The sequence below is a fragment of the Ursus arctos genome, unplaced genomic scaffold (assembly GCF_023065955.2).
Source record: "Ursus arctos isolate Adak ecotype North America unplaced genomic scaffold, UrsArc2.0 scaffold_23, whole genome shotgun sequence".
NCBI classification, from domain to species: domain Eukaryota; kingdom Metazoa; phylum Chordata; class Mammalia; order Carnivora; family Ursidae; genus Ursus; species Ursus arctos.
In genome coordinates, this window is record NW_026622908.1 from 44,854,819 (window position 1) to 44,881,121 (window position 26,303).

General features: G+C 54.8%; 1 protein-coding gene across 4 annotated transcripts in view; it reads right to left on the minus strand.

Moving 5' to 3' along the window:
- Positions 1–15,786, minus strand: part of LTO1 (LTO1 maturation factor of ABCE1) — a 42,268-nt gene extending 26,482 nt beyond the window's left edge. Inside the window, exons 1-6 of one of the 4 annotated variants that reach the window (XM_026482975.3) lie at positions 15,607–15,781; positions 13,939–14,044; positions 12,403–12,473; positions 9,370–9,487; positions 8,949–9,061; positions 5,230–8,478 (exon numbers count right to left, since the gene is read on the minus strand). In XM_026482975.3, the coding sequence (XP_026338760.1) occupies positions 8,993–9,061; positions 9,370–9,487; positions 12,403–12,473; positions 13,939–14,044; positions 15,607–15,656 (414 nt within the window). In that variant the 5' untranslated portion in view covers positions 15,657–15,781 and the 3' untranslated portion in view covers positions 5,230–8,478; positions 8,949–8,992. Of the gene's footprint in view, positions 1–5,229; positions 9,488–12,402; positions 12,474–13,938; positions 14,045–15,606 lie in introns of those variants that run through there. The other 3 variants (XM_026482974.3, XM_026482973.4, XM_026482978.4) reach the window with 3 other exon arrangements.
- Between the last annotated feature and the right edge of the window lie 10,517 nt (positions 15,787–26,303).

The window sequence follows — 26,303 nt, forward strand, 5'->3', positions numbered from 1 at the left end:
TTTGGGTCTGCGTGTTTTGGTTGCACACTGTGGCACACATGTAACTGGCACGTTTCCAGCAGAAGACAGAAGACGAACATGAAAAGTCTAGAAATAAAATTGGTGAACCCCCAGTGCAGTGCCTGGTTTTTCCTGGGGCGGGCAGGGAGCCGGGGTTCCTGGGCGGGGGGATGGCAGGCGGGCAGGGCCTCCGGCCTCGGCACCGCCAGCATGTGGGGCCACACCCCCTGTGTCATGGGGAGCTGATCTGTGCACTGCGGGGTGTTTGCCTGTACCCGGGCCTCCCCCCACCGGATGACGGGACGGTCTCCATTATCACAACCCACGACGGATCCTGACATGGCCAGAGGTCCCCGGGTGATCCGGAGGGAGTCTGTGATGATCTCAGCTGGGGGGACATCGGGGAGGGGGGCTAGAAAGAGGTCGGGACCCCTTGCATTGGCGGCTCCCAGCCCACATCTCCCCAGCACCGCCACAAGGCTATTTGCAGATAGGAAAATAACCTTTCTCTAACCCCTGGCGCAAACTTGCTGTTTGTTCTCGGTGAATCACTGCCCCGGTCCCGAGGCACCCCCCAGCTCAGGGAGGACAGCAGAGCGTGTGTTTGGGCTTCGGCCCGGTGGCCTTTCACATGGACCCAGTGACCTGGGAGGCCTTGGACACCTGTGACGTCTGCCTGGGCTTCAGATGCACGTGGCCGGCCTCGTTTCCAGCCCGACGTGGGGAGTGGACAGAGAAGGTGCCAGCAGGCCTCAGGGTCGGCTCCATGGGGCCTGGGCCTCTTCCCAGAGTCTGGGGTCCCCAGTGTGTCCTCAGCCCCCAGACTGTCAGGTGGTGAGGGCTCAGGAGGGAAGCCAGGGATATCACTCCTTGTCAGGTCAATTCGCCGTGGCCTTTATGAGGCTCCTGCTGTATACAAGCCCTGCCCCTTAGGGTGCCCCTCCTCCCAGCGGGAAGCCTCCAGATGGGCTACGCACCGGAGCACCTGGAGCAGGTGGGTGCGGCGGGACCGGGACTGCTGGCTTCCCCACAGCAGCCCTGTGCCAGGCAGGTGCACTCTTGGGGCTCCGAAAGGGCCTCTGACACAGCAGACTAAGAGGCGGTCAGAGCCAGGGGAGGCACCCAGCCCCAGGGGCAGGCCAGGGCTATCCTGAGGAGTGGTTTCGGGGAGCAGAGGTAACAATCTCACTGCGTCAGGTTCAAGCAGAAATCGGGGCGAGCAAATGGGGGAGCCAGGCCTGCAGAGCCCTTCCGTGGGTTCCGTAGAAAGGCAGAGGCGCAGATGGGGGGGGGTGCGGAGGCCTGGTGCAGAGCAGTGCAGGGGGAGGAGGGTTCTGGAGTCCCCCATGCCCTGTCTCGGGTCTTGGAAGACCCCAGGAAAGGACTCTGTAGACCTTCCCTGGCAAACCACCCACCCTGTCCCCTGGTGGGAGGTCTGGCTGCCCCAAGCATCTGCCTAAGGTAACAGCCAGCCTTTGAGGGACTTCTGAGACCAAGTCGCCCCCTGCTGCCCCTCTCCCAAGCCGGAAAGCCTGTCCTTGCTGGGTCCCACCGCCTCACCTGGGGTCTGCCCTACCTCCCAGCCACCTGTGCCCAAGCCCTCTGGGGCTTCTAGCTCCTTCCAGCTCCATCCAAGGTCCTCAGACCTGAGCCAGCTCTCCCCTTCACCCCTGTCTACCCCCCGTCTGAAGTGCCCTCCCCTTCTCCCCAGGGGGTGGGGGGGGTGCAGGCGTTCCCTCCCCTGGCCCCGGCAGGTGGCTCTGGGAGGTCTAGGAATCATGATACCTGGGTGTTCCATGATATCTGGGCTATGAGCCCTTGAGGACAGATGCCTCGCTGGTCCTTCTCTGCAGCCCTAGTCCCAGCCTGGAAAACGGTAGGTGCTCAGAAGTGGGAGCGGGAGCAGAACGGAAAGGGCAGCAGGCGGGGGCCCACCGGCCAGGCCCAGCTTGCTTTGTGAGCTGCAGAGGGGCGGCCCTGCCTGACCCAGGGTGCAGCGGGCAGACCCCCACATCATGAGGACACGTGCAGAGCTGGAAGGCGAGTCAGGTCTGCAGCAGTGGGCACTGCTGGGCTCCTAGGGGCCACGGCCACAGCCACCGCGTCAGGCTCCCAGAGCTCATCTGAGCCCAGCGCCCCAGGGGGCCTCCTGGAAGCCTCGCTGCCCGTGCATCTTGGCTCTGCATTTGGTGAGGGACGACGGTCACACCACAGGCCACTCCCAGCAGCGGGCACCGCAGCATGGGCTCGAGAGGGCACACATGTTCCCCGGGGGCTGGCGGCGTGAAGCGTGCGCCCCGCACACTGGACAGGCCTCTGCAGCACACAGGGCTCTGTCATCCCAGGAATGCCTTTGATCAGGAGTTTATGCAGAGGGGGCTGCAGCCCGGGGCTTCTAATCCGTTCCCACAGCCCCCTGGCCCGCGGCCCCCAGCCCTGAGCCACACTGAGGCCCAGGGCAGACAATAGCCGGTGGACGGTGGGCGGGCAGCTCCAGCCTGGGCCTTGGGGCCCACATCCGGGGCATTGTCACCGCCACTCACAGGGTCACGCAAGGAGGGTGGGGGAGAGGAATACGGAGCCCTGCTGAGGGGGCCTCAGTCGGCCTTGAGCCTCTCGGAGAAGGCTGGGGCCACGAATCCTTTCCATTTTCGGCTACGGGCAGTGGAGATGGGCGGCTGTCTCCACATGATCTCCCTCTGAGCTGAGCGTCCCGGCCCCTGGTCCCCAGTCCCCGGAGCATGGCTGGCCGGTGCTCCTTGCCCTGGTCCAGCACAGGGGAATCACAGCTCCCGCTCACCGAGCACAAATGGCAGAGCAGGCAGGGTGCTCAGGGCCCAACACAGTCCCTCCCTAGATCCTGAAACAACCTGGTGAGTGGGCCCTATGTTCTCACAGCTACAATCGCCGCCTTCTCAGCCAAGGGCAGGCAGTGTCTACAGAAAGGGTCAGAGCGAGGGCCCGAGGCTCTGCTGACCACCGGCTCTCCGCCCCGCTCAACAGCGCCCTGGGCAAAAGCAGCCACGGGTGACAGTAAATGGATGAGCTCGGCCATGTGCCCGTCGGGCCTTGTGTGCCCAAATGGGCAGTGGGCTGCTCGGGGGCCGAGGGTGGCGGCTTTCAGCCTCCTGCCCCAGAGGCGGAAACCAGGGCCCAGAGAGGGGCAGTAACTGGGCCAGGATCACACAGCCAGGACACGGACCGAGCCGGACCCAGGGCCAGATCTGTGTCTCTGGAGCCTGTGCTCCTGTCGGCATGGCTGCTTGTCCCTCTCTGCCCCTCAGCCCCCCGCCCAGTTCCTGCTCTTTCTCTCAAATAAATAAATAAAATCTTTAAAAACAATTTTTTTTAATTTAATAAACAAGTAAAACGTAGGAAGCCTTCAAGTGGCTCTTTTCACCCAAAGGCCAGCGCCTGCACTTCGGGCCCAGCTGCGCCAGGAGGCCCAGGGGTCGAGGTCAGGTCCCCCAATAGCCAAGGCTTCAAGTCAGCAGTCCCTGAAGTCAGGCCAGCGTCTTGGTCGGTGGGCCTGGAGAAGGGCAGCCAGGCGCACTGGCGGGGGAGGTGTGAGGCAGCCAGTCGTGTCGAAAGCTCACACACACTTACGGGCACGCAGTACACAAGGTGTTTTGGAGGAAAAGACCCAGGGGTTGGATCTCGGCTCCGCCACCTTCCGGCTCTGTGTCTTTCCCTCTCTGAGCCTCGACTTTCTCATCTGAAAAATGGGGATAACTGTGTCTACGAGAACACAGGCTTGGAGGAGGGCAGGGTGTTGTCTGCACCTTGCTCAGACTCTGTGACCTGGCCGAGCCCAGAACAGGGGCTTAGAAACCTCAGTTCAGTGAGTGCTTTGGGGGGTGAGGGCTCCAAGGTCCGAGTGTGTGTGCTCCTTAGCACGGTGCCCGACACAGTCACTACTCTGTAAAGGCCATCATCACCCCATGCGTCATCCGGGTGTGGAAGGAAAGGCCCCAAAACCCAGCAGCCCTCCGGGTGGCAGCAACAAATGGACCAGTTCTCGTTCTCTGTGCCAGCCCCAGTCCCCTGCCCGGTGCTGGCTGCTCTGCTCTGCGGCTTGGGTGAGAATGACCCCAACCCCAGCTCCAGGACAGGAGCTGACGGGTCAAACCCAACAGCACATCCGCCCCCCAGGGGTGTGGGGTTGAAGGGTGGCAGGCTCAAGGGTGAATGTGAAATCTAACAGAGCCAACGAGACATGGAGAGACATTTTCTGAGGCTTCTGAAAGACAGCCTCCCCCTCTCTTCCTCAGGACTCCCGGGACTGGTGTGGCTCTTCCACCACCCCGGGGGGCTGCTGCGGGCCACGGGGTGCTCTGAGCTTGAGGCCAGTCCTGCGGCAGAGCAGAAAGAAGGTACCAGCTCTCCGGACAGCTGTTGGACCAAGCCTCTCCTGAAGTGAGCTCCCTTTTGTTCCAGGAGGCAATCACTGTCCTCCAGTATGGGCTTCATGTCATTTGGCTTTCAAAGATTCCTAACGATGACAATTTCCATGTGTTTTCTACCTTTTCCAGATTTAACAATATAATCCCCAATATAAACGATGAGGCTGAGTTCTGGAGGCTGAAAGTCTGAAATCAAGTTGTGAGCAGGGCCACACTCTCCAGTACTGGTCAGCACCCCCTCCGGCTGGTAGCTGCATCGCTCCGATCTCGGCCCTGCCTTCGCACGACACCCCCTCCCCATGTGTCTCCTCTCCTTACGAGGACAGTCACACTCTCCCCATTCAAGTATGACCCGTCTTAACTTACGCCTGAATCACATCGGCAAAGACTACTTCTGAATGAGGTCGTATTCACAGGTACCAGGGACTAGCAAGGCGGCGTGGCTTTTTTTTGGGGCGGGGGGTAACAATTCAACTGGAAACAGGCGAATCTGAGCTCTCAAGCTGGGGGGCGGGTTCAGTGAGCACCCCGCCATTCTAGGGGCACTCCCCCACTAGAAACAGTAGATGCTCAGTGAATCCTTGTAGAAAGGGTGGAACCAACCCGTCACTAAGGCTTCAGTGAGCAAGCATTTCCAGGGCTCTTGTGCTCCCTGGCGCCTCACTCTTGAGCAGTGGAAATGGGGTCAGGCTTGCGTATCGCCCAAGACAGCACCTCTAGCCCCGCCACCCAAGGCCCAGCTGATCTGCTACAGGGCCCCAGACAGACATGGCCAAAGTGCTGTCTCCACAGGGGCCCCAGAGGGACACACCAGCAAGGGCCCTGATGCCAGGGGAGGAAGGTTTTATTCAGAAAGGAGGCAGAAGTCCTTGAAGCGTTAGGAGTGACTTTCCTTCTCGGACAAGGAACCTGCAAAGCCCCAGCTGGGCCACTTGATCACACGGACTTGGACTTGCCATCCAGCCTTCCGTGGCAGGGCCCTCAACTACAGGACTCCTGTCCTGTTGGAACTGGACACCATGCCCACTTGTCTCTGGTCAACCGTCCCTGCTTGGTGACTTCAGTTTCCGGAGTCAAAGACCAGCTTCCCACTTCATTCAGGACTGTGATTACTGTAGGAATGAGGATGACCTCACAGGGTAATTAGTTTCCAATCTCTCCAGATTACGCTGCTGTGAGAGGCATGGTCTGTGGGGCTGAGGTCAAAGGAAAGCTCACAAAGCAGTAGGGAGGGTGAAGGGCACTTCTTCTAGGAAACCCTCCTTGCCCACCTTTCCCTTCCCTTATTCTCAAAACCCCACTTACAGGCTCTCCAAGTGCCTCCAAATCCTTTTCTCATCCTGGGTGGAGAAAAAGCACAGTGAATATGAAACAGAAAGTGAACTGTGGCCCCTTCCTAGGACGGTTTGGCCTGTGCACAGGCATTGCCCTTGGTCCCGACTCACATTCCAGAATTCGATGAAGCAGCTCCAGGGGAAACGTTTTCTCCTAAGTCCTAGGTCAGCGTTCTTTCCCAGCAGCTGCTGGGGGGTGGCTGCTAAGGGCTGAGCCGCATCCCCCCAATTCCGACGTGGAAATCCTGACCCCCAGCACCGCAGAACGTGGCTGCGTGTGCAGACAGGGTCTTTAAAGAGGTGATCAAGGTAACATGAGGTCACCGGGGTGGGCCCTGATCCAGCATGACACAGAGACACGCGGAGGGACGACCCCATGAGGACCCAGGGAGAGCACGGCCGTCCACACACGAGAGAGGCCTCAGGAAGCTGCCTTGCCCGCGCCTGCATCCCGGGCTTTGGCCTGCAGGACTGGGGGGCAGTGCTCGTCTGCTGGGTGAGCCTCAGTCTGGGGTGTCTGCTACGGTGGCCTGCGTGGACCAACAGTGGCACAGAACACGCTGGGAGTTTCCAACGGGGAGGAGGGAGCAGGCCAAAGCCTTGGGAAACCGATGTTTTTGTTCCATCAGAAAGGAACAAATCCCACACCGGAGAGCTCCCAAAGTCAAGGCCAATCTGGACAAAGGTCAACATCCAAGAGCAGTAGGTGCACAGGACGGGACTGGGACAGGGGAGAGCGAACAGACACCGTTCCTGAGAACGACAGAAACCTCTCCCAAACAGCCTTGAACTAGCAGGACATTCATCAGCTCATGTAACGTGAAGTCCGAAAGCAAAGCAGCTCAGGGGCTGGCTGTCAGCGGCGGGAAGCCACCAGGGCCAGGTTCTCTTCAGCGCTCCGCTACATGTGCCCAGGTGTGGCTTCGTCCGGAGCCAGGTGTCAGCCGCCTGTAGTAACCCCAGGTGTCACTTCCACGGGACAAGTGATTCCAGCACACAACTTCCAAAACAGATATGCTCTCTCTTCAGAGCGATACCACCTTTCCCAGAGGCCCCCCAAAGACTTCTATCCGCTACCATCTCCTCGGCCAAAAGGAGCCATGCGTAGGCCTGAGCTCGTCACCGCAGATGCCATCACTTGGGACAGAGCAAAGGAAGCGCTGAGGTGGCCTGCTGGTGCCGTAATCGGGGTCTGTCGGAGGCGACCAAAGGTTCCTGGAGACCAAGTCCAGGCGGGCACACAGAGGTCAAGCCCAGTGTCCAGAGGAGAGTTCTGAAGGAGCTCAGTGAGGCAGCTCCATGACCTGTGGCTGCCCGCAGCTCACACAAACCCTGGGAACAGGACAGGCCAAGACTGGGGGACAGAGAGGGAGTCTGGCGCAGGAGGGATCCATTGCAACTGCTGACAGGTGGCTGGGCCAGGGCCCTCGAGGAGGAACGGACCCCTGCTCGAACATCACGGAGCACGGCTCTCTCGCAGGACCCATGTCTACCACACATTCTGATAAGACGCGTGGACAGAAACGCAAGAGAAAGCAGCAGCGTGGCCCACTCCTGCGCGCCCGCCCTCGGACCTAGATCCCAGCTAACTTGGAGTAAGGAATAAATTTGCTGGGTATCACGTTATAAATGCTCCCAGACAGCCTTTAGCTTTAAAATGGGCTATTTATTTTTCTCTCCATTTGTAAAAGGAAACCACCACCACAACACAGACCTTAGAAAACACAACAATCCACCAAGGAAATCCACCACAGCCGCCCCCTCCTCACCCCCCTGCCCGTCCCACCCACGAGGGATGCCCACCGCTGGCCTTTGAGGCCGCAGGATCCGACCAGGGGGTCGGCGCCGTCCGCAGCCGTAAGCACACCAGCTCCCGGGAACTCCGGGGCCGAGACAAGGGCCGTGCTCGGGGATGCACACGCCAGCGGCAGCGCGCCAAGACCAAGCCCCAGTCTCTTCCTCAGCACACTGGCCAGGGCAACCCAACGAGAGGGAAGCAAACCCCCAAACCCCGCTCATGCAGGCTGTCCGCACCACCAGCCTGGACAACACAGCGGCAACTGCTCAGGCGTTCCAGAATGATGTTAGGAATGTTAAAAACTGGAACAGATTCACAGTTAATGCCTTTATTCACTTCACACATGACTTTCAGACACGCTGCCTCAGACGGGAGCAGGCAGGACCTGCCAGCAATATGGAGGGCGCCCCCCGGAGGGAGCACACGGGGACGGGCAGAGGGACGCCCAAGGATCACGGTGGGAACCACCTGCCCCATTCATCCATAGCTCCCCGTCGATACAGATGCCTGCAAAGTACAGGCAGAAGAGATACGCAGTACCCTCAACACAAGGCTCCCTAACTCTGCAGAGATAACAGCAGCCCAACATGTAGTCTTTGGCCTAAAGTATTTCCCCCCTTAGCCATGTGAATGCTGCAAAGCCCCACCCCCACCCAGAGACAGTGCGACAAGCGTGTCCCAGCTCCCTCTGAAGCCCCTCTCAGCCAGATGCCATGTCAGCTGTCCAGTGACTCCCTGTGGCTCCACAGAGCACAGTGGGGACCCATGCACCCTAGGCCTGACAGCAGCGAGCAACTCTGTGGCTGTGAGCTCACGTTCCAGAGCAGGCAGCACAAGACGGCGGTGACACGGTGGTGACAGGTGGGCGGAGGATCGGAGTCCGAGCTGGTCCCCGCGGGCCGTCCCCGCGGGTCTCGGTTTCCTCATTTGTAAAGTGGGAACACTGAAGGGATTACACAGAACAGGGGAACGCATCACCCAGCGCCGGCACGTCCTCGGGGTCAGTGAATGGCAGTCCTGGCACACCGCCCACCAACTCACGTCACCTCAACCCAGGTGCTCTCAGTTTCTAAAAAACTATTCCACTAAGCACCGAGTCCAGGCTCGGGGGTCAGGGTAACCCTAGCCAGAGCCACCCCCAGTCCAGAACCAGCCAGGCCCGCCCAGCTGGAGAGGACCACCGGCCAGCGACCCTGGATCGGGAGCGAGTGGCCTCATGAGGGCTCTGGCAGGGAGTCACTCAGACTGCGGAGCAGACAGGGCCCAACAAAGGCCGGGCCTGTGTGGAGGGGCCACAGGGGGCCCCCAGGGAGAAGGAAGCCCTCTCACTGGCCACACTGGGGCCCCCCCACAGAACAATGAATACTCCATCATTGTTTCGCCTTGAATCACATTCTTAAACAATTAACATACGGACATCTGTTCCTTGATGTTCCGTCTTTGTTCATCTGTCATCCTCAAAATGAAAGTCCGGAACCTTCCACACTAATCTTAAAGTCCGGCTGAACATTTAGTAATGAACAAAGCTGAAAACACAAAAGAAAAAAGATGAATTTTTTAAAATCTTATTTATTTCTACTGACAAACTAGAACAAAACCTTCTACCTGCAGCTTTTCGTGTCTACGACACCAACCCCTAAAGAAGTTCTAACGACTGTCCGTTCTCTAGGCCAGCTTCGGTTTTCTTAAACAGAAACACAAAAATGACGTGCTTCCGTGGCCCACGCGCAGGGCACACGCAGCCCTGAGACCACAAGCGACGTGAGTGCCTGGGACTGTGCGTGGCTGGCTCGGAGAAAGGCTCTCCTATCAGAGAGAGAGGCAGTGGACAAACCTGTTTAAATTTCCCTCTAATTTTGTCTAGGTCCTCGTGAAGTTTATCATAAGTAGGGTCATCGTAAGGGAACTTCTGAATCATTCCAATCAATGATTCTAAGGCCTTCATCTTTTTGCTGTAAAGCACAGAAATAAAAGCTTTTAGTCTTCTGTACACAGTGGGCTCTGCTTACGTAACGACGATCCGCATCACTTACCTGAAAGCCGTGGGTGTGCTGAGCATGCCCGGGTCCAGAAGCCGGATGAGTAATTTTCTCACTACACACAATAATATTTTCCTAGCAACGTGCTCGCGCCCACACCCCGCGCTCAACATCAGGTGCGTATCAAGCTTACGGAGGTACCTGTATCCCAGCCAGGGAGCAAGCGACCGAGGCAACCCGCCGCGACCTCCCCTAGGTCACAGACGTGGGAACAGGCAAAACCAGACAAGAACAGAGCGCTGGGGCACGATCAAGCCTCTGTGGGCCGGGGATTTTCCGGGACCCAGAAACATCACGCTCACAGCCTTGGGGAGGTCAGCGGCAGGTAGACCAGCAAGGCCCTCCCTCCAAAGGGCAGGAACCGGTGTCTGGGTCCAGTTCCCTCTCCCAGGAAGGCAAAGCTCTGCTGGGAGGCGAGGGGGCTCCAAGGCACTCGGGTATTTAACTTCTCTGTGACGTGCAGACTTAACAGCCACCTCCGGGCTTTCAAGAGAAGTAACCTCCATCAAGCCCAAAACCCAGCCCACAGCAGGTACTCAGTTAAGCGTTAAGTCTCCTTGCTTCCCCTGGACCCTGGAGACCGGGGCTCGCACCTGGGGGTGGGGAAGACCGTTCCCAGATGTGCACATTGGGGAATGCACCGTGATCCTGACGGGCACCCTCCCCTAGACCACACTGGGTCATCGGAGTGTCAGAAGGATGCTAGGTATTGATTAATGGGAATCCTACAGAACTCTTCCCCAGGATGAATCCAAAGCAACCAACATCGCCTAAGAACCGGCTCGGAACCGCTGCTTTTAGGTACACGAGGAAGTCTGCCGATGGCAAGTCGGTTTACGAGAACTACGACGGCTACCTCTCTGAGACAATACAAACTGTAAAAGGTCAAAGGAAGTAAATTAAAGCAACGAAGCACTCAGTTTCCAGGGCGAGGGAAGGCAAATGCCAACATGTGGAAACGGCTGTATTCCAGCATGGTAAGAATACCACCCACTTTTAACTTGGCAAGTAGCAACTTATTCTTCTGTGGTCAGTGAAACTACTCGAAACACACCCGGCCCGTCACACCGTCAAAGTCAGTGCCTGTCAGGAGGGTGTGCCCGCTCCCGGCTGATCCACCAACACGGACGGCGCCAGAGCTCGAGCTCTGCCACGGCCAGACGCTGGTCTGCACACGGCTCCACCAGGCTGCTGGGGGGGTGGGGGAGGGGTGGCACCTCGGACTCCATCAAAAGACACGGCCCTCTGATGTAAAGCACCGTCCTCCAGTCTGAGATATCGCCTCCCGTGGCTTCTCTGGCGTTACAAGCCCCTTATTTTACTGAATGCAGATCGGGCTTTTCCCTTACTTGGAACATAAAGAAGCAAAAGACCCTCTATCAGCCTTCGACCATTATTTTAAAATTATCCTACCATAAAAATGCAAAAAACTGACAACAGCTCCACAAGACAGGCTTCTACGTTGTGTTCTAAGGAGACCGCGAGCTGCGCTGGTGGGGGTGGCCGCGAGGTGCCAGACGGCTTCTACCAGTCCCGAGCCCTGGCCCGGGTCCTCCTCTAGCTGAGACAGACAGGGCGCGTGGCTTTAAGAAATGAGGGAGCCCCTGCTCGGGGGCCAGGGTGGCACCCCCTGGGTGTGAGACCCTCCGGCCACCGTGCAGCTCTCCTGCAGGAGCCAGCACGAGTCAGTGGACAGGGGGAGGCTGAGAGAGAGCTCCAAGAACCACCTCTGCTCATCCTCTCACAGACCGGCCGGGGCAGAGAGCCAAGCTCAGCTGTGACTGCCACCCAGTGGCGCCACAAGTTGCCAAACACCATCCTGACCGCTCTCTCAGTCCTCAGAGGACCATCCCTACCCTGGATGCGCCTCGGCTCCCGTACACATCTGGTCCCCTGCCAGTGACTTGTGCCAATGGAGCAGCCCAGGGACTCAATCGAGGTAGGGCAGGCCATCTCAGCATCACTCACAATCAGCTGCGAGCACTCCCGTCCTCGAATACAGAGGCGCCCAAATGCTAGAAATTCAAAATATTTCAAATAAGATGACGAGTCAATGGGACAGGGGAGTGCCACCTTCCCTGCTGTCATCCACTCTCCTCTCGGGCCCCTCCCAGGCCAGGTGAAGCCAGCAGACATCAGAACGAGGCAGAGCCCCAGCCAAAGCTGACTCTGGGCTCCCAGGAGCAGCGCGACGCCAGGCCATGTGTGCCTTTCACTTCAGGCTTCGTTCCCAGCTTAAGAATGAAGACAGATGTGCCCCAGGGTCCCTGGGGCTTCAGCAGGTAGCACATGGCGAAAACAGTCTAAAAAGACTACAAACGATCCAAAAAATAGCTAGCATTTACTCAGCGCCCCCAAGTACCAGACACGTGTCACACACACACCGACTTCTCTCACCAGCACACCTAGCTGGGTGCACGAAAAACCTAGCAACAACACAGCCACCACTTCTGACCCCAGTCACACCAAGCCCACTGCACTGTGTTTACTAGAAGCTCTGGGGAAGATGAATGAGAAGATAAAATCCACTCCAACGTTATTTTACTGGCAGGCGATCTAAAATCCACTTGGTGTTCTGATGCCTGCAGGGAAAAGGCAGAGGGCTCCAGGGAGGCTTGACAAGTAATAACACATGTTCACCAGACACGGAAAATGAGCTCTGTGCTATTTACAATTTCCTGTGACTATCGTGACCATATTGAAGTTTGGTCTATTTTCTCCATGTGATAGATGAGGAAACTGAGGCACGAACTGTCCAAAGTCAGAGTAAGCTATGGAACCACACTCTTGCTCCACACAGTGAAAAAGAAAGAAGTCTTAAACTTTACCTGTCTTTCTCAGTGGCACAACTGTGCAGGAGACATCTCCAAGCGGAAGCAAAGCCTTGATAGCACCCGATCTGTGAATTTACAAAACAGTTAAGAGTGAAATTAATAAGCAACAAGCTACACTGTATCTAATTATCAAGCTCTCGAAACTAAAGTGGGACGGAAGGCAGTGGTGCTTCTCATGCCGCGGTTCTGGGAGCACCTGCTAGGCATCAGACCACAGGAGTCAGGTGGCCAAGCCTTCAGCAGGGCGGCGGCCACCTCCCAGAAGTTCCCACTGGCCCTGCTCCTGGCCCTGCATGTCCCATGTGGTCCCCTCTCATGCAGCGGGATGGCCCGCGTAGCCAGAACACAGGAAAGGCAGCGCATGGCTTCTGAATTTAGGCATAGCGGACATCACTCCTGCCTTGCTGTCTTGATCACTGGCTCAACTGTCATGAAGCCACTCAAGCAGCCCTACTTTGCAGTCCACGTGGCAACAGCAGCTGTGTGACTGAGCCATCTCAGAAGTGGCTCTCCCAGCCCCAGGGGAGCCTACACATGGCTGCAGGCCTGACTCCAGCCAGCACTGTGTGGCCCGGAGCCAGAACCACCCAGTCCAGCTGCTCCTGGACTCCTGCCCCTTGGGATGTGTGAGAGATAATTGGATGTCGGAGGCGCCCCCAGTTTACGGTGACCCGCTCTGCAGCAGCAGACATCTACTGCAGTCCCGACTGCCACAGGCTCTGCCATTCAGAGCTGGTCCTCCGTAGTGAGGGCCCATTGAGGGCAAAGGGAAGAGAAGACGACTATGGCTTTCAGGGGACTTCAGTGGGAACGGGTGACACAGGGTAAGGACTGAGGTGGCTGGATCACTGTGATACGCCAGCATAAACTGAGGTGGCCGAGGACCGGCTTTCTCATTCCCCAGACCGCACCACTTCATTCCCTCTAGGCAGGCACACCTCAGAGGGATGCGGGTTCGGTTCCAGACCACCGCAACAGACGAACTGCTTGGTTTCTGGGCGCATATGAAGGTTAAGTTTACACTACACTGTGCTCGAAGCGGGTACAACAGCAGTACGTCTACACAACAACGTACGTACCTTGGGTAAAAAATGCTTTATTGCTAAAAAACACTAACCATCATTGGACTCTCGGCGAGTCATAACCACCCATCACCAAAGTGAATATAACAATATTGAAAAGGATTGAAACAATGCAAAAATTACTGAAGTGTGACACAGAGACAAGAAATGAGCAAATGCTGCTGGAACAATGGTGCTGACAGGCCTGCCCGGCACGGGGGTGCCCAGACCTTCCAGCCGTAAAAATCACAGTGTCTGCGGAGCGCACGGAGATGAGGCGGGCTTGCACGGCAACATGCTCTGTCGGTCTGGACAAAGACTGTCGCTCCAGCAGCTTCCTCCAGGCCACAGCCATCTATCTAAAGAGGCCTCAAGTTCCAGCTCTACCATACTGATCACCACAGCAAATTATAAACTACAAGTGAAAAGGACACACTTCTAAAAATGGGGGGGGGGGTCCCCCACTTACCTCAGATCCAATTTTGGCTCCATGTAACGTGCCATACTGTCTTCCTTCGATGATGCCCAAACTGTTGCCTTCTTCATAGCCTTCCTGATATCCCTCCCCGTGAAACCTGTGATGGAGAAGCAAGCTTGCTCAAAGAAACAGGAGAAAGAGTGTTTTTCCTGGAAAAAAATTTTCTCTCCCATATTACCCAGACTCGGCAAGACAAGACACAGTAGAGTAGAAACAGTACCAAATTTAAGTCAGAAAACATAGGTCACGGGGCGCCTGGGTGGCACAGCGGTTAAGCGTCTGCCTTCGGCTCAGGGTGTGATCCCGGTGTTCTGGGATCGAGCCCCACATCAGGCTCCTCCGCTATGAGCCTGCTTCTTCCTCTCCCACTCCCCCTGCTTGTGTTCCCTCTCTCGCTGGCTGTCTCTATCTCTGTCGAATAAATAAATAAAATCTTAAAAAAAAAAAAAAAGAAAAAGAAAACATAGGTCACAATCCCAGGTCTACCCCTCAGTCTCTGCTGGCAAATCACCACACCTCACGAAGCCCACTCCGCCTCTTCTACAAGGAGGGGGTGGCCGAATTCGTGAATCCCAAACCTGGTAAGATACCAGAAAAACATGGGAGAGTTTTAAAGATACAAATTCGAGGGCCTCAGCCCCTGATACTCAGGAAGTCTGGAGGAAGGCCCAGGAATCCACTTTTTGAAACCCCCAGTTTGCAGCGACTCCAGTCTGCAGCCAGGTTAGTGGGAAGTTCTGAGTCTAGCCTACACGACTGTGTCAAGTGCTTCAACACACTCCGCCATATACACAGGGCTTTCCATCACAACTCAGTACACCAGCAGGGAGAAATGCCATCAGATCATCACAAAATATAGGAAGGCAGTGGTGCCCGGAATATAGGAACGGCTGGGACTCAACAGTGTGAGTGGGACCATCCTAACCTGCAGTCACCAAAAATAGAAGTCTGCTGGAGCCCCCTGTGAGGCAGTGTATGCCCCCACTTATTGGCTGTGTGACCCTGGGGAGTGATCCTGCCTCCTCATCTGTAAAACAGGGTGGATAATAGGATCTAACTCACAAAGAGGGCTTAAACAGTTAACCGGGATACAACACTGAGCTCACTGTTGGGTTCACACAAAGCTCTAAATAAATGTCAGCGGCTGATGGTTAAATGTTCGCTCTCTTTCACGAATGATGTCTATTGATGTCTCAAGTGGGCCGGGCACTGGAAGATGGCCACAAAGCAACTCGTGGGTCGCCACCGTCACAGCCCTAGGCACTCCCCAGGGGCTCTAGAAGGAGAGGGATGACATCTGACACATTTATCAGCATGTCCATGAATGCTGCCGTATGTCCCACCAGTAAGGAACAAGGAAAGGGGGCAGCGCCCAGATGGCAAAGGTCCGTCCCACCCAAGTACGGGGCGTCCCGGAGGAAGGCAGTCATCAGGCCGAGCAGATGCTCGGGGCCGCCCCGAACCGGGAGGCGGGTCGGGGGAGCAGCTGGGCACGTGGCGATCCGCCGAAGAGTAAAGCAGCGGCCACAGCACCTCGGCCCCACACGTGTCCGCGACCCCAGGGCGCCCCCCACCCGACGCCCGCGCGCGCGGCTCACCAGGCCCGCGCTGCTTCCAAAGCGAGAGAAGACGAAGGCCCGTCCCCGCCCCGCCACCCACCTCTCGTCCGCCATCACGATGGCGTCGAACATATCTTGACTCCCGGCCATGGCGGCTCCCGGCCCGAACCGCCCTGCCTCTCGAGCTCCGCAGCCCCGCGAAGACACCGCCACCCACGAGGATCGGGTACCCACTCACCGCTTCTGCGGAGGCGAGGCCACTTCCGGAGGCGGCGGCGCGGGGCAGGCCGGGTAAGGACGGCGCGCGGGAGGGCCCAGCTGGCGCCGCGGGGCTCGGACGCATGCGCGCCAGGGGCGGGGCCGGCGAAGCCGAGCCTTGCCTTCGCCGGAGGGGGGGGCGGGGAGGCTTAAAAGTCTAGGTGGGACATCCAGGTGAGCTTGCAGGTGCAGTTTATCCACAAGAGCCGCGGAGGAAATCACGAAGGGAAAACCAACATATTTTACTACGTGAAAAATGCACACTCGTGCACGCCGAAAGTGGTGATAACATTAAAAGCCAAGGAACGATCTGGATGTGTGTTTGTCCTAAATATTCTCAACTAAGGGAATAATGTGTCTGGTTTATAAAGAACTTACTAAAAAGGATAAGCAATGGGTGCATCCTAACAGGGGCGAAGAGATGGGCCAAAGGCTTGAGTGCGAATTCACTGGTCAGGCAGGCAGAGGGGAGAAGGGGGTGTCTGTGCCCGTGACCTTGGAACGTCACCTCCAGGACTTGCTCTGATGTTGGCTGCAGCACGGTCTGCCCATGCACCCCGAGGACTCCAGCAGCCGCCAAAAATCATGTTTGAGGCAAAAGTGAAGCCATACAAAATGTTCCCAATGTTCAAAGGAAAAAAAAAAGTTTACATACCCTCCAATCCCAACTACATTAAACAATTACGCTCTTAAAAAGAATGGAAGTGCACCGAAATGTCCACAGTGACTAGATCCAGAGTTTGGAATTACATTAGTTTTTAAATGTCCTCTTTTATATTTTTTTCTGAGCAGTCCGTGTTTGCACAGTGAACGTAAGGTACTCTTGGAGCATAAAAAAGCCCCATAAAACAGTTTTTTTCAGAAGATGAAATTAAATAGACTTCGTATATTTTGTGCGATGAGTATCTTTTTGTTTTTAGGTGGGTTTTTTTTTCGTCACCAAATAAAATCACAAAACATTTTGATGTAGGAAAAAGGGCAAAACAAGCAAACAAATCCACTTTCCCATCATTCGGCCACCAATTCATTTTTTTGAAAGATCAGGTACATTTCTTTTTTTAAGAAAAGATTTATTTATTTATTAGAGAGAGCGCGTGAGCGTGCAAGAGAGCACATGTGTGAAAGCGTGGGACAGAGGGAGAGGGAGAGCGAATCCCAAGCAGAGCAGATGTGGGGCTCCGTCCCAGGACCCAGAGACCACGACATGAGCCAAAACCTAGAGCCCGAGGCTTAACCAACTGCACCACTCAGGCACCCTGCCACCAATTGATTTTTGCTAATTTTGTTACATTGTTCCCCTTTGAATTTCCACATACAAATAATCAGATATGTATAATTTTATACCCTTATCCCCGCCTATTCATGAGTTAATGAAACTTAACATTATATTACAAAAATATCCCAAATAAGGGAATGGTTCTTTCAGTATTACATATATAAAGCAAATTTTTTGAACATAAACCCCATCAGCTGAAAGAAAACGAAACAAGCTGTACCTTTTGGAATGGGAAAACAGTGTGTGGTAGAGAAACAGACCATTACAGGATAAAACACATGGATATAAAGACATATACAGGGACGCCTGGGTGGCTCAGCGGGTTAAGTGCCTTCGCTCAGGTCCGGAGCCCTGCATCCGGCTCTGTGCTCAGCCTGGAGCCTGCCCCTCCCTCTGGCTTGGGTTCTCGTTCTCTCTCAAATAAATAAATAAAATCTTTAAACGAAAATGAAGACATACATAGAAGAGTACGAGTCTTAATTTCAAACTTTAAATAATTGTGCAAAGTTTTGAAAAATTACATGTGCTACAAAAATCAACAGTGTTGATTCAAACTATTGTTTTGAAAATAAAGCTTTGGAGAGATCTTCCCCTCATGTGTTTCACGGTTATGTTCCTAAAATACTGTCTTGAACCCAGATTGCTTTAACATTAAAGGGTAAAAGATTGGTTGTGTTATCTTGGATTCTCAATACTTGTCACAAATTGCTTCATTTTCAAATAGGATCAGACTTCTAAAAGAGGGCCTCTAAGGTAGAAAAAGGGAATTTTAGCATACAAATATAATTTATTTCAAGATCCTTAAATAAGTTTCAAATTCGATGTCCTTTTTAGCAACTGAATTCATTAAAAAGTAGGTAGAAAAACTCAGAATTAGTATTTCTCCTTGTTATCTGAGTTTTTTGAGGAAACATTCCGATATTTGCTTGTGTAGAGATCTTAGGAACTGAAATTTCTGCATTTAATTGAATGGAATAAGAAATGATAAATTTGTACAGGTACCATGAAAACTAAAAAGGTTTTCAAAGGTATAGAGCATTTTAAGCCTCCATATTTAGGATCTCTGAAAGCTGCCTTGATTGTATTTATTCTAATGGCTTCAATACACTATTTAAATATTTAATTCATAACAAAAGGTATAAAGGGATGCTATAATCAGCTTCCAGGAATCTACCATATCAACAAACAGAATACACTTCAAAACATCGTAATGATTCTCATATTCTTGTTCAAGTTCAAAGAGCACTAAATCAATATAACTAAAGTGAAAAACAAAATTCCTCAAAGTTCATGGGAAAGTATTCATTTACTGGAATTGATCTTTTTTTAAATTTTACGTGTATCTGCCACAGAATACACGGCCTGCAAAACTAGCCAAACCAAACCTGAACACGTGGGTATTCTGTTAACCCGGAAACACATCCATTCTATTAGCGAGTTAAAAACAAAACGTGTCATTCGTTCCCGTGGTGGTTAAAGAGGAAAACTGCCGCCCTCTCAACCGGTTTTGATTTATGTTTAAAAATAATCTGCAAGGGTAGGGGCCCTATAATGCTGCAGATTAATTCCGTCCTTAGCTACGGCGCTGGAGTGCTCACGTCTGGCTAATGGACTGATGAGATTATGAATAATCTTTCTCTTCTCCTCTAGGTGTTCCTGTGTTTGATTTTTCTTTTAATCATGGAGCAAAAATGCCTTTCATAATCAGAAGAAAAAACAAAGAATTGACTTCAAATTCTTAAAAGGAAGTCATTAGATGACAACTTACTTCCAGGAAATAAGTCTTCCTTTCATTCTATATTCATCAAAAATAAATGAAAATACAACTGGAAAAAAGAGGCATTTGGGGGCTTTAACATCCCAGTGTGACCCCCTGGGACAGGAGGCAGAGAATCTAAGGATTGGGTCCCTTGCAGGTTCTGGGGCTAATTCCCCTCTGTTCCTTCCCCAGCGTGGAGCCCTGGGAACCTACGCAGAAGGTCCACTTTCTTTTTTCTCTTTCTTTTTAACCCACTATTTTTTTATTAAGTTTTTATCTTAATTCCAATAATTTTTTTAAAGATTTTATTTATTTATTTGACAGAGATAGAGACAGCCAGCGAGAGAGGGAACACAAGTAGGGGGAGTGGGAGAGGAAGAAGCAGGCTCCCAGCGGAGGAGCCCGATGTGGGGCTCGATCCCAGGACTCCGGGATCACGCCCTGAGCCGAAGGCAGACGCCCAACCGCTGTGCCACCCAGGAGCCCCCTTAATTCCAATAATTAACATACAGTATAATACTAGTTTCAGGTGTACCATATACAGATTCAAAACTTCCGTACGTTATCACACACTGTACCCAGGGCTTGTCAGGACAGGTGCACTCCTTCAGCCCCATCACCTGTTTCCCCCCAACCCACCTCCCCTCTGGTTACGGTCAGTGTGTTCTCTGTAGTTAAGAGTCTGTTTCTTTGTCTCTCTCTTCTTTTCCTTTGCTCATTTGTTTTGTTTCTTAAATTCCACATGTGAGTGAGATCCTATATGGGGCCCTTGGGTGGCTCACTTGATTGAGCCTTTGGCTCAGGTCATGATCTCAGGGTCCTAGGGTCGAGCCCCGGAGTCAGGCTCTCTGCTCAGCAGGGAGTCTGCTTCTTCCTTTCCCTCTGTGCTCTCCCTCTCTCTCTCTCAAATAAATAAAAACCTTTTTAAAAAATGAGCGAGATTCTATGGTATTTGTCATTTTCTGACTGACTTATTTCACTTAGCCTAATACTCTCTAGCTCCATCCACTTCATTGCAAATGGCAAGAATTCTTTTTAATATTTTATTTTATTTTATTTTATTTTATTTTATTTTATTTTTATTTGTTTGAGAGAAAGAGTGAGTGAGTGAGAGAAAGAGCACGGGAGCAGGGGCAGAGGGAAAGGGAGAAGCAGACTCCCTTGCTGAGCAGGGGGACCAACGTGGGGCTCGATCAGGACCCCAGGATCATGACCTGGGCCGAGGGCAGACACTTCACCGACTGAGCCACCCAGGTGCCCCGCAAATGGCAAGATTTCATTCTTTTCGATGGCTGAGTAATATTCCATCGTACATATACGCCACCTCTTCTTTCTCCAGTCATCAGTCAGTGGACGCTTGGGCGGCTTCCATAGTTTGGCGATTGTGGATAATGCTGCTGTGAACATCAGGGGGCACGTATCCCTCTGAACTAGTTTTTGCATTTTGGGGGTGAACACCCAGTAGTGTGACTGCTGGATCACAGCGTAGTTGTGCGTCCTGTTGGCCACAGTGACTGCACCAGGGTGCCTTCCCGGGAGGGCCAGTTTCTACCTGTCTGCTCAGGAATCTCTGGCAGCCAAACGGCAAGAGACCTGTGATGGAACTGGGCGTCTGGTGCTGTGACCAGTGACCACGAGGCTTCTCCGAGCATTCACACCCAACAGAAGGGCCCCAGCCAGCTGGGGTCAGCCTCCACCCCGGGACAAGCTCTGAGATTTGGGCCAGAGCGGGTGACCCCAGCCCCCCACCCAAGCTCCTCATCACTCCATCGTCCTGACTGCCCTGGGACCCACAGGGACACAGGCAGTGCTTCCAAATGCAAGACAGAGAAAAGGTGAGTCTGGGCAGGTAGGGCCCACCTGAGTTCCTTAAAGCTCGGTTGGTCTCAGGGGACTCATATGCTTATGCAGAAGCGGACTCTTTGGGGGAAAGTAGCACAAAGCTCTGGCAGCGGTCCTTTCACTGAGAGGGGACCAACTTCTCCCGTGCACCCTTGCGTTCGCTTAGGCTTTTCTGTGCCGCAGTCCCAAACACACACCCAGACGTCTCCGTGGCTTCCCAGGAAGGGCTCATTCCCGCGTACAGAGTCCAGTATGGGCTGGGCGGGGGTGTCTCCAAAACTGTGATTTTTAAAGTAAATACAGTTCTAGAAGAAAATATGAATGTTTGAATGTTAGCAGAAGCCAAATTTGTGAAGCTTCCTTTGCAAAGGGCCCATGGCAGAGTGGGTGCTCCGTAGATGGTGTGAAGTAAGTGAAAGAACAGGGCTGGCAGGTGGCTGGGAATGCCTCCCACCCCATCCCCCACCCTGCTGCCATGGGGCCAGGGGAGGGAGCAGGGGCCGGAGGCCAGCAGGGCTGTGTTTGCCTGGCGTGTTTGACCACGGCATGTGGGGTCATCCCTGTAGAGGGTGGCCTTCCACCGTGGCCACTCAGAGGGGGGAGCGGTCCTGTCGAGCCCACATGGGACAGTGAAGGCAGGACCCAGCCTGGCTCCCCCCCACCTGCTGTCCCTGGAGAGGAGGTGAGAGGGTTCAGGAACCCCTCGCAGAGGCTCTAGGGTGTCTGCAGTGTGGCACCCCTTCCTTTCTTTAGAGGGGCCTCAGCTCTGGTCCTCCGGTGTCTGCCTTCCCAGGGCTGTGGCTCCTTCTGGCCCCAGCACCCCTCTCTGGGCTTTCCCTCCCTCTGCCCCTCCTGGCATTCCCCCATTTTTCCCCTGCCTGGGAGAGCTCCCTCCTTTCCACCCTCTGTGGAGCAGACCTTCCTTCTTGGGCTCTGTCCGCAGAGCCCGGATTGCCGGATTGCCGTGGGGCCAGCCCTGCCACTTCCTTCTCCTGGCCTGACTATCCCCCTCCCAACAGGGCGGTGACATGGGAAGGCAAGGCTGGGGCTCCCTGCAAGCCTTGGGGCATGGAGGGGAGACACCCAGTATGGGGTCTGCTGCAATAAAAGCCAAACCCCTTTTTCCACTTCTTCCTCTGCTCAATGTGTGGTGCTGCTCGAGGAAACCAGCTTTTCTGGGCATCTGAAATGCAGCCTCACAGCTGGGAATTAGTGGAATTCAACTCCCCCGGGGGCCTCAGTTTGCTCATCTGTAAAATGGGAGGAATACTGGTACCCACTTGCAGGGTTGCTAAGAGAATGAGTGTCTGGCATGCAGGAGATGCAGTAAATATATTAATAACCATTAGCAACATGACAACTTCCTGATGTATAGCTGATGCTGGGGCGCAGAAGGGAAGGAGTCTTCCCCTCCCTTTGTAACGCTCCTGGGGTCCAGTATCCGAGGTTTTCTTTTTTTATGGTATGTCAGTGACCATACAGTACCTCATTAGTTTTTGATGTGGTGCTCCATCATTCATTGTTTGCTTATAACACCCAGTGCTCTAGTATCAGAGATTCTTGACTCCACCGAGAACGTCCTCCTCGGGAGGGCCGAGACGTGCCAGGGCACCCACCACTGGGGGGCGCTGTTGCGCTTCAGGCCGCTCCTCTCAGCGCGGCTCCTGGCCACCTGCCGCCTGCCCCGGCTGGGGAAGCCCCTCCCGGCGGCCCTTCCACAGGGCTGGAGCACTCTTATCCCGAACTTCCATTGCCCCAGCCAGGCTGCAATAACGATGATAAGGACGCACTTATCTCTGTGTCAGACCCTTTCTTAGGTTATCGCTTGGAATTCTTAAAAACGTGGGTTGGAGAGGGATTTTATCACCGTTTCTCAGGGTGGACACCGAAGCTGGGGGGGAGGGCTGCTTGGCTTCTAAGGGGCAGATGTTAAAGCCATCCCAGGGTTGGCCACCCCAGACCACATGGCCTCCCTCCATTACCACCTGCCCCAGCCTCTACCTACCCAGCCCTCATTAGAGCAGGTCCTGGCCCACAGCCCATGTCCAGCTCTGAGCTCTCAGATCACACATGGAGGATACTCGCTCGGGCCAACGGACATTACCCAGCTCTGATGGAGGAACGTGATCTTGGAACTGCGTCCCAGGTCCCCCAGGGAGAGCACTCAGGCTCTGGAACTTTCCCCCATCAGCCTGCTTTGGTCTGGGCCCAGCTGCCCGCAGCTCTCAGACTCCTCATCCAGGGCTGGGGTGGGATCTAGGCTGCACATGGGTCTAGGCTCCCCCGCCACCTGGCAGCAGGCACTCCACCTGCGGCCCAAGAGCCACAGGGCAGGGCAGCTGGCAAGGAAGAAGGTGACCCCCGGCCTGCCTCGGGGCTCTCCCGAGCCCACCTGCCCGGGGCCCTAGCAGTCCCAGGCCAGTGTCAGTGAGTGGTGAAACCCCCGGCCTGGAGCCCTCCCCGTCAGCTCTCCGTCTTCCTTACAGTACATTCAGTTGCAGAGGTTGTGAGGACTGACTGTGCCTGGTGTGCTTTAAAGTTGCCCATGGATAAATTGACAATGCAGCCGGCAGCCTCTGGAAAGATTTGTAACGTGCATACCCTTTCCAACAAAGGAACTCCACTCCTGTCTTTCCATCTGTCATGGGTTGAATGATGCCCCCGAGAAGCTATGTCAAAGTCTTAACCCCCAGAACCAGAGAATGTGACCTTAGTTGGGAAAAGTATCTTTGCAGAAGTAAGGCTCTTGAGATCATCCTGGATTACCTACCTGGGCCCTAAATCCAGGGACAGGTGTCACGTTATAACACAGAAAAGCAGACACAGAGGGGCCACGTGAAGACAGAGGCAGATGCTGGAGGGATGCAGCCAAAGCGCAGGGATGCCTGGGCCCCCCAGAAGCTGGAAGAGGCAGGAAGGACCCTCCCCTAGCGTCCTGCAGGGAGTGAGGCCCTGCTTGCACCTTGATTTTGGACTTCTGGCCTCCAGACCGAGAGAATAAATTTTTCTTGTTTTAAGCTTCCTGGTTCTTTGTAATTTGTGACGGGAGCTCTAGGAAATGAACACTGGATGTTTGGGGTGCGCTGCTAGGAAGCGGGGAACAGAGCAGCAACCCAGGGCCTTCGACAGGACAGGCCAAGAGGCCAAGCGCTGTCCTCTGTGGATGGGAACCTGGGCCTGGCGAGGCGGGCTAGCTTAGCTGGTGTGACTGGGAAGGACTGGATCAAAGAGACGGGCAGGGTGGGTCCAGGCTGTGGGGACTAAAGACTCCATGGTGAGTGGTCATCGTGGAGAACCGTGAGGAGGCCAGAACGTGGAGCGGAGGCCAGAAGGTAGACAGGGGAGGCAGGAGGTGAGGGCAGCGAGAGCAGACGGGTGCAGAGGAATGTGTGCCTGGAACCACGGAGGCACCCAAGTATGTGGCACACACGCAGCCAGGGGACAGGGGACAGGGATGGGGACAGGGACAGGGACAGGGTGGGCTAGGAGGGACTTCATCTCTGCCCATAGTTGGCTTTTTCACAAGGAGAATAACTCACGCATTGGCATTAGGGTGATTAAATACACACCCCTTTAAAAGGAACCTCATGTGGAATCCAAGGATCCCCCCCATTCAATAGGCTGGAAGGTGGAGGCCCCCAAAGGGCCAAGGGATTCTGTGGCTGGTGTGAGAGCTGGGGCCGGCGAGGACTCCTCCCAGGCTCCACCTTGCCCCCAGTGTCTGTGAGCCCCGACTACCACCAAGACTGCACCCCGCCCACGTGGCCTGGCGGACTCCGGCGATGTGTCCCCCATTCTGTACTACACCCCGCAGCAGTGCTGGGTAATCCCCGTGACCCCCCGTGGCCCTCGGAATGAAGTGCACCTTCTCCATCTGGCCTAAAGGAGCCCTCCCTGCTGGGGTGTCCCTCCTCCCCTCAGCTCCGGGAGACAGGACCCAGAGCAAGCTCCCCAGGGCACTCGCGGTCGGGGGACTTGCGAGCCTCCTGCCAGCAACCCAGGCAGGGCACGCGCTCCTTGCACAGCCCTCCGCGAGCCCGTGGGGGTGCAGGTTCAAGCTCTCTCTTCCAGTCACTAACAGACCATCCGGGGACAGACGAGTTGCCGAGAGCGCCGCGCCAAAATCCCAACACCCATCTGTCATCTCAGGTCTCCATGGAGGCTGAAGTCCGCGGTTTGGGGGCTCCAGAGGGAGGCTTCTCTCCTTGGCTTGCAGAAGAGGGGTCTTCCCCCTGTGCGTCCCGGTCCTTCCTCCCTTCTTATGAGGACACCCGTCAAGGGTGACCTCCTGTTGCCTTAACCACCCCTTTAAAGGCCCCATCTCCAAAGACGGTCACATTCTGGGGTGCTGGGCAATGAAGGGAGGGAGGGGGAAGAAGAAAGTGGTTGAGCTCTGTCTTCCTCCGCAGACCAGCCGGGGCAGAAGGAAGAAGAAATAGAGCCATTCTCAGAGCACGAGAACGTGTTGCAGCCCCCCCACCCCGCCCCTCAAGAGCGGTGAAAGGAAGTTCTCTGAAGAGAAAGAAATTATAACAGAAAAGGGCTTGGAACCTCAGGAAGGAACGAAGTGCGTCGGACTGGGAAAACCAAGGGTTAATCTGTGAGACCTTCCTTCTCATGAGCGTTTTAAAGTCATATTTGACAGTTGAGGCAAAAGTTGTAACAATATGTGATGGAGTGCTTAATATATCTGTCTGTCTGTCCGTCTTTCTCCCTCCACCCCTAGTTGCAAAAGATACCCCTTCTCTCCTCTCCGCATCCCCTAATGGAGCCTCCCTTCTCATGACCTTGATAGTGCCCTGAACCCGAGGCAGGGGCCGCTGTTCTCCTGCCCTCTGTAAATGGATGACCGATTCCTGGGTCCAGGGAAGCCTTATGCCCACCGCCCCCTTATACTTCCCTGTCTTTTGGACCATTTCTAGGTGGCGTTTCCTGATCCAGAGGAGGGAAGCTCGCCCAGTTTAGCGCGCTGGATGGTGAATTGACAGACGTAGGCATTGTAGGCATTTCGGGAGAATTCTGTCCCCTCTGGGGTTTTCCTCTGGGGAAGCACCCTGCTGTCAATCCCTGAGCTTCCCGGGGCACTCCTCCAGGCAGAGAGGGGGTGACCCAGGGCTGGCCAATCAGAACAGCCCGGCCCCTGGCTGCCGAGATCAGGTGGGGAATGAACAGAGATCAGGTGGGGAATGAACATGGGACAGGAGAAGGGTTCTGGGACTCTCGTAGGAGACCTTGGTGGGAAAGGGCCGTCTGTCACCCCTGCTGAGGCTGCAGGAGGACGGAAGAGAAGCTGCAGCTGCTGGGGACCATCTGTCATTTCGAGGGGAGAAGATGCGAAGAGACAGATGCGGTCCAGCCACCCCGACCCCCACAGCCTGCCCGAGGCCAGGCACACCTGGCCCTTCAGGAAGGTGAAGCACCCCCCAGGATAACAGCCTTGAGGCAGTGCAAGGATTCTCCCGTCACAGGTGGAGAAACAGCCCAAAGAAAGAATTCTTTTGCATTCTGCTTCTGGGATCTCACCACTGGACAAGCTTATCCAATTGAACCACTTCCTGCCCCTGGTACTTTCTCATTATTTGACCCCACATCGGTGCCACGGAGCTAAAGCTGGGGCTGCCAGATAAAATACAGGACACCAGGTTAAGTCCGAATTTCAGAC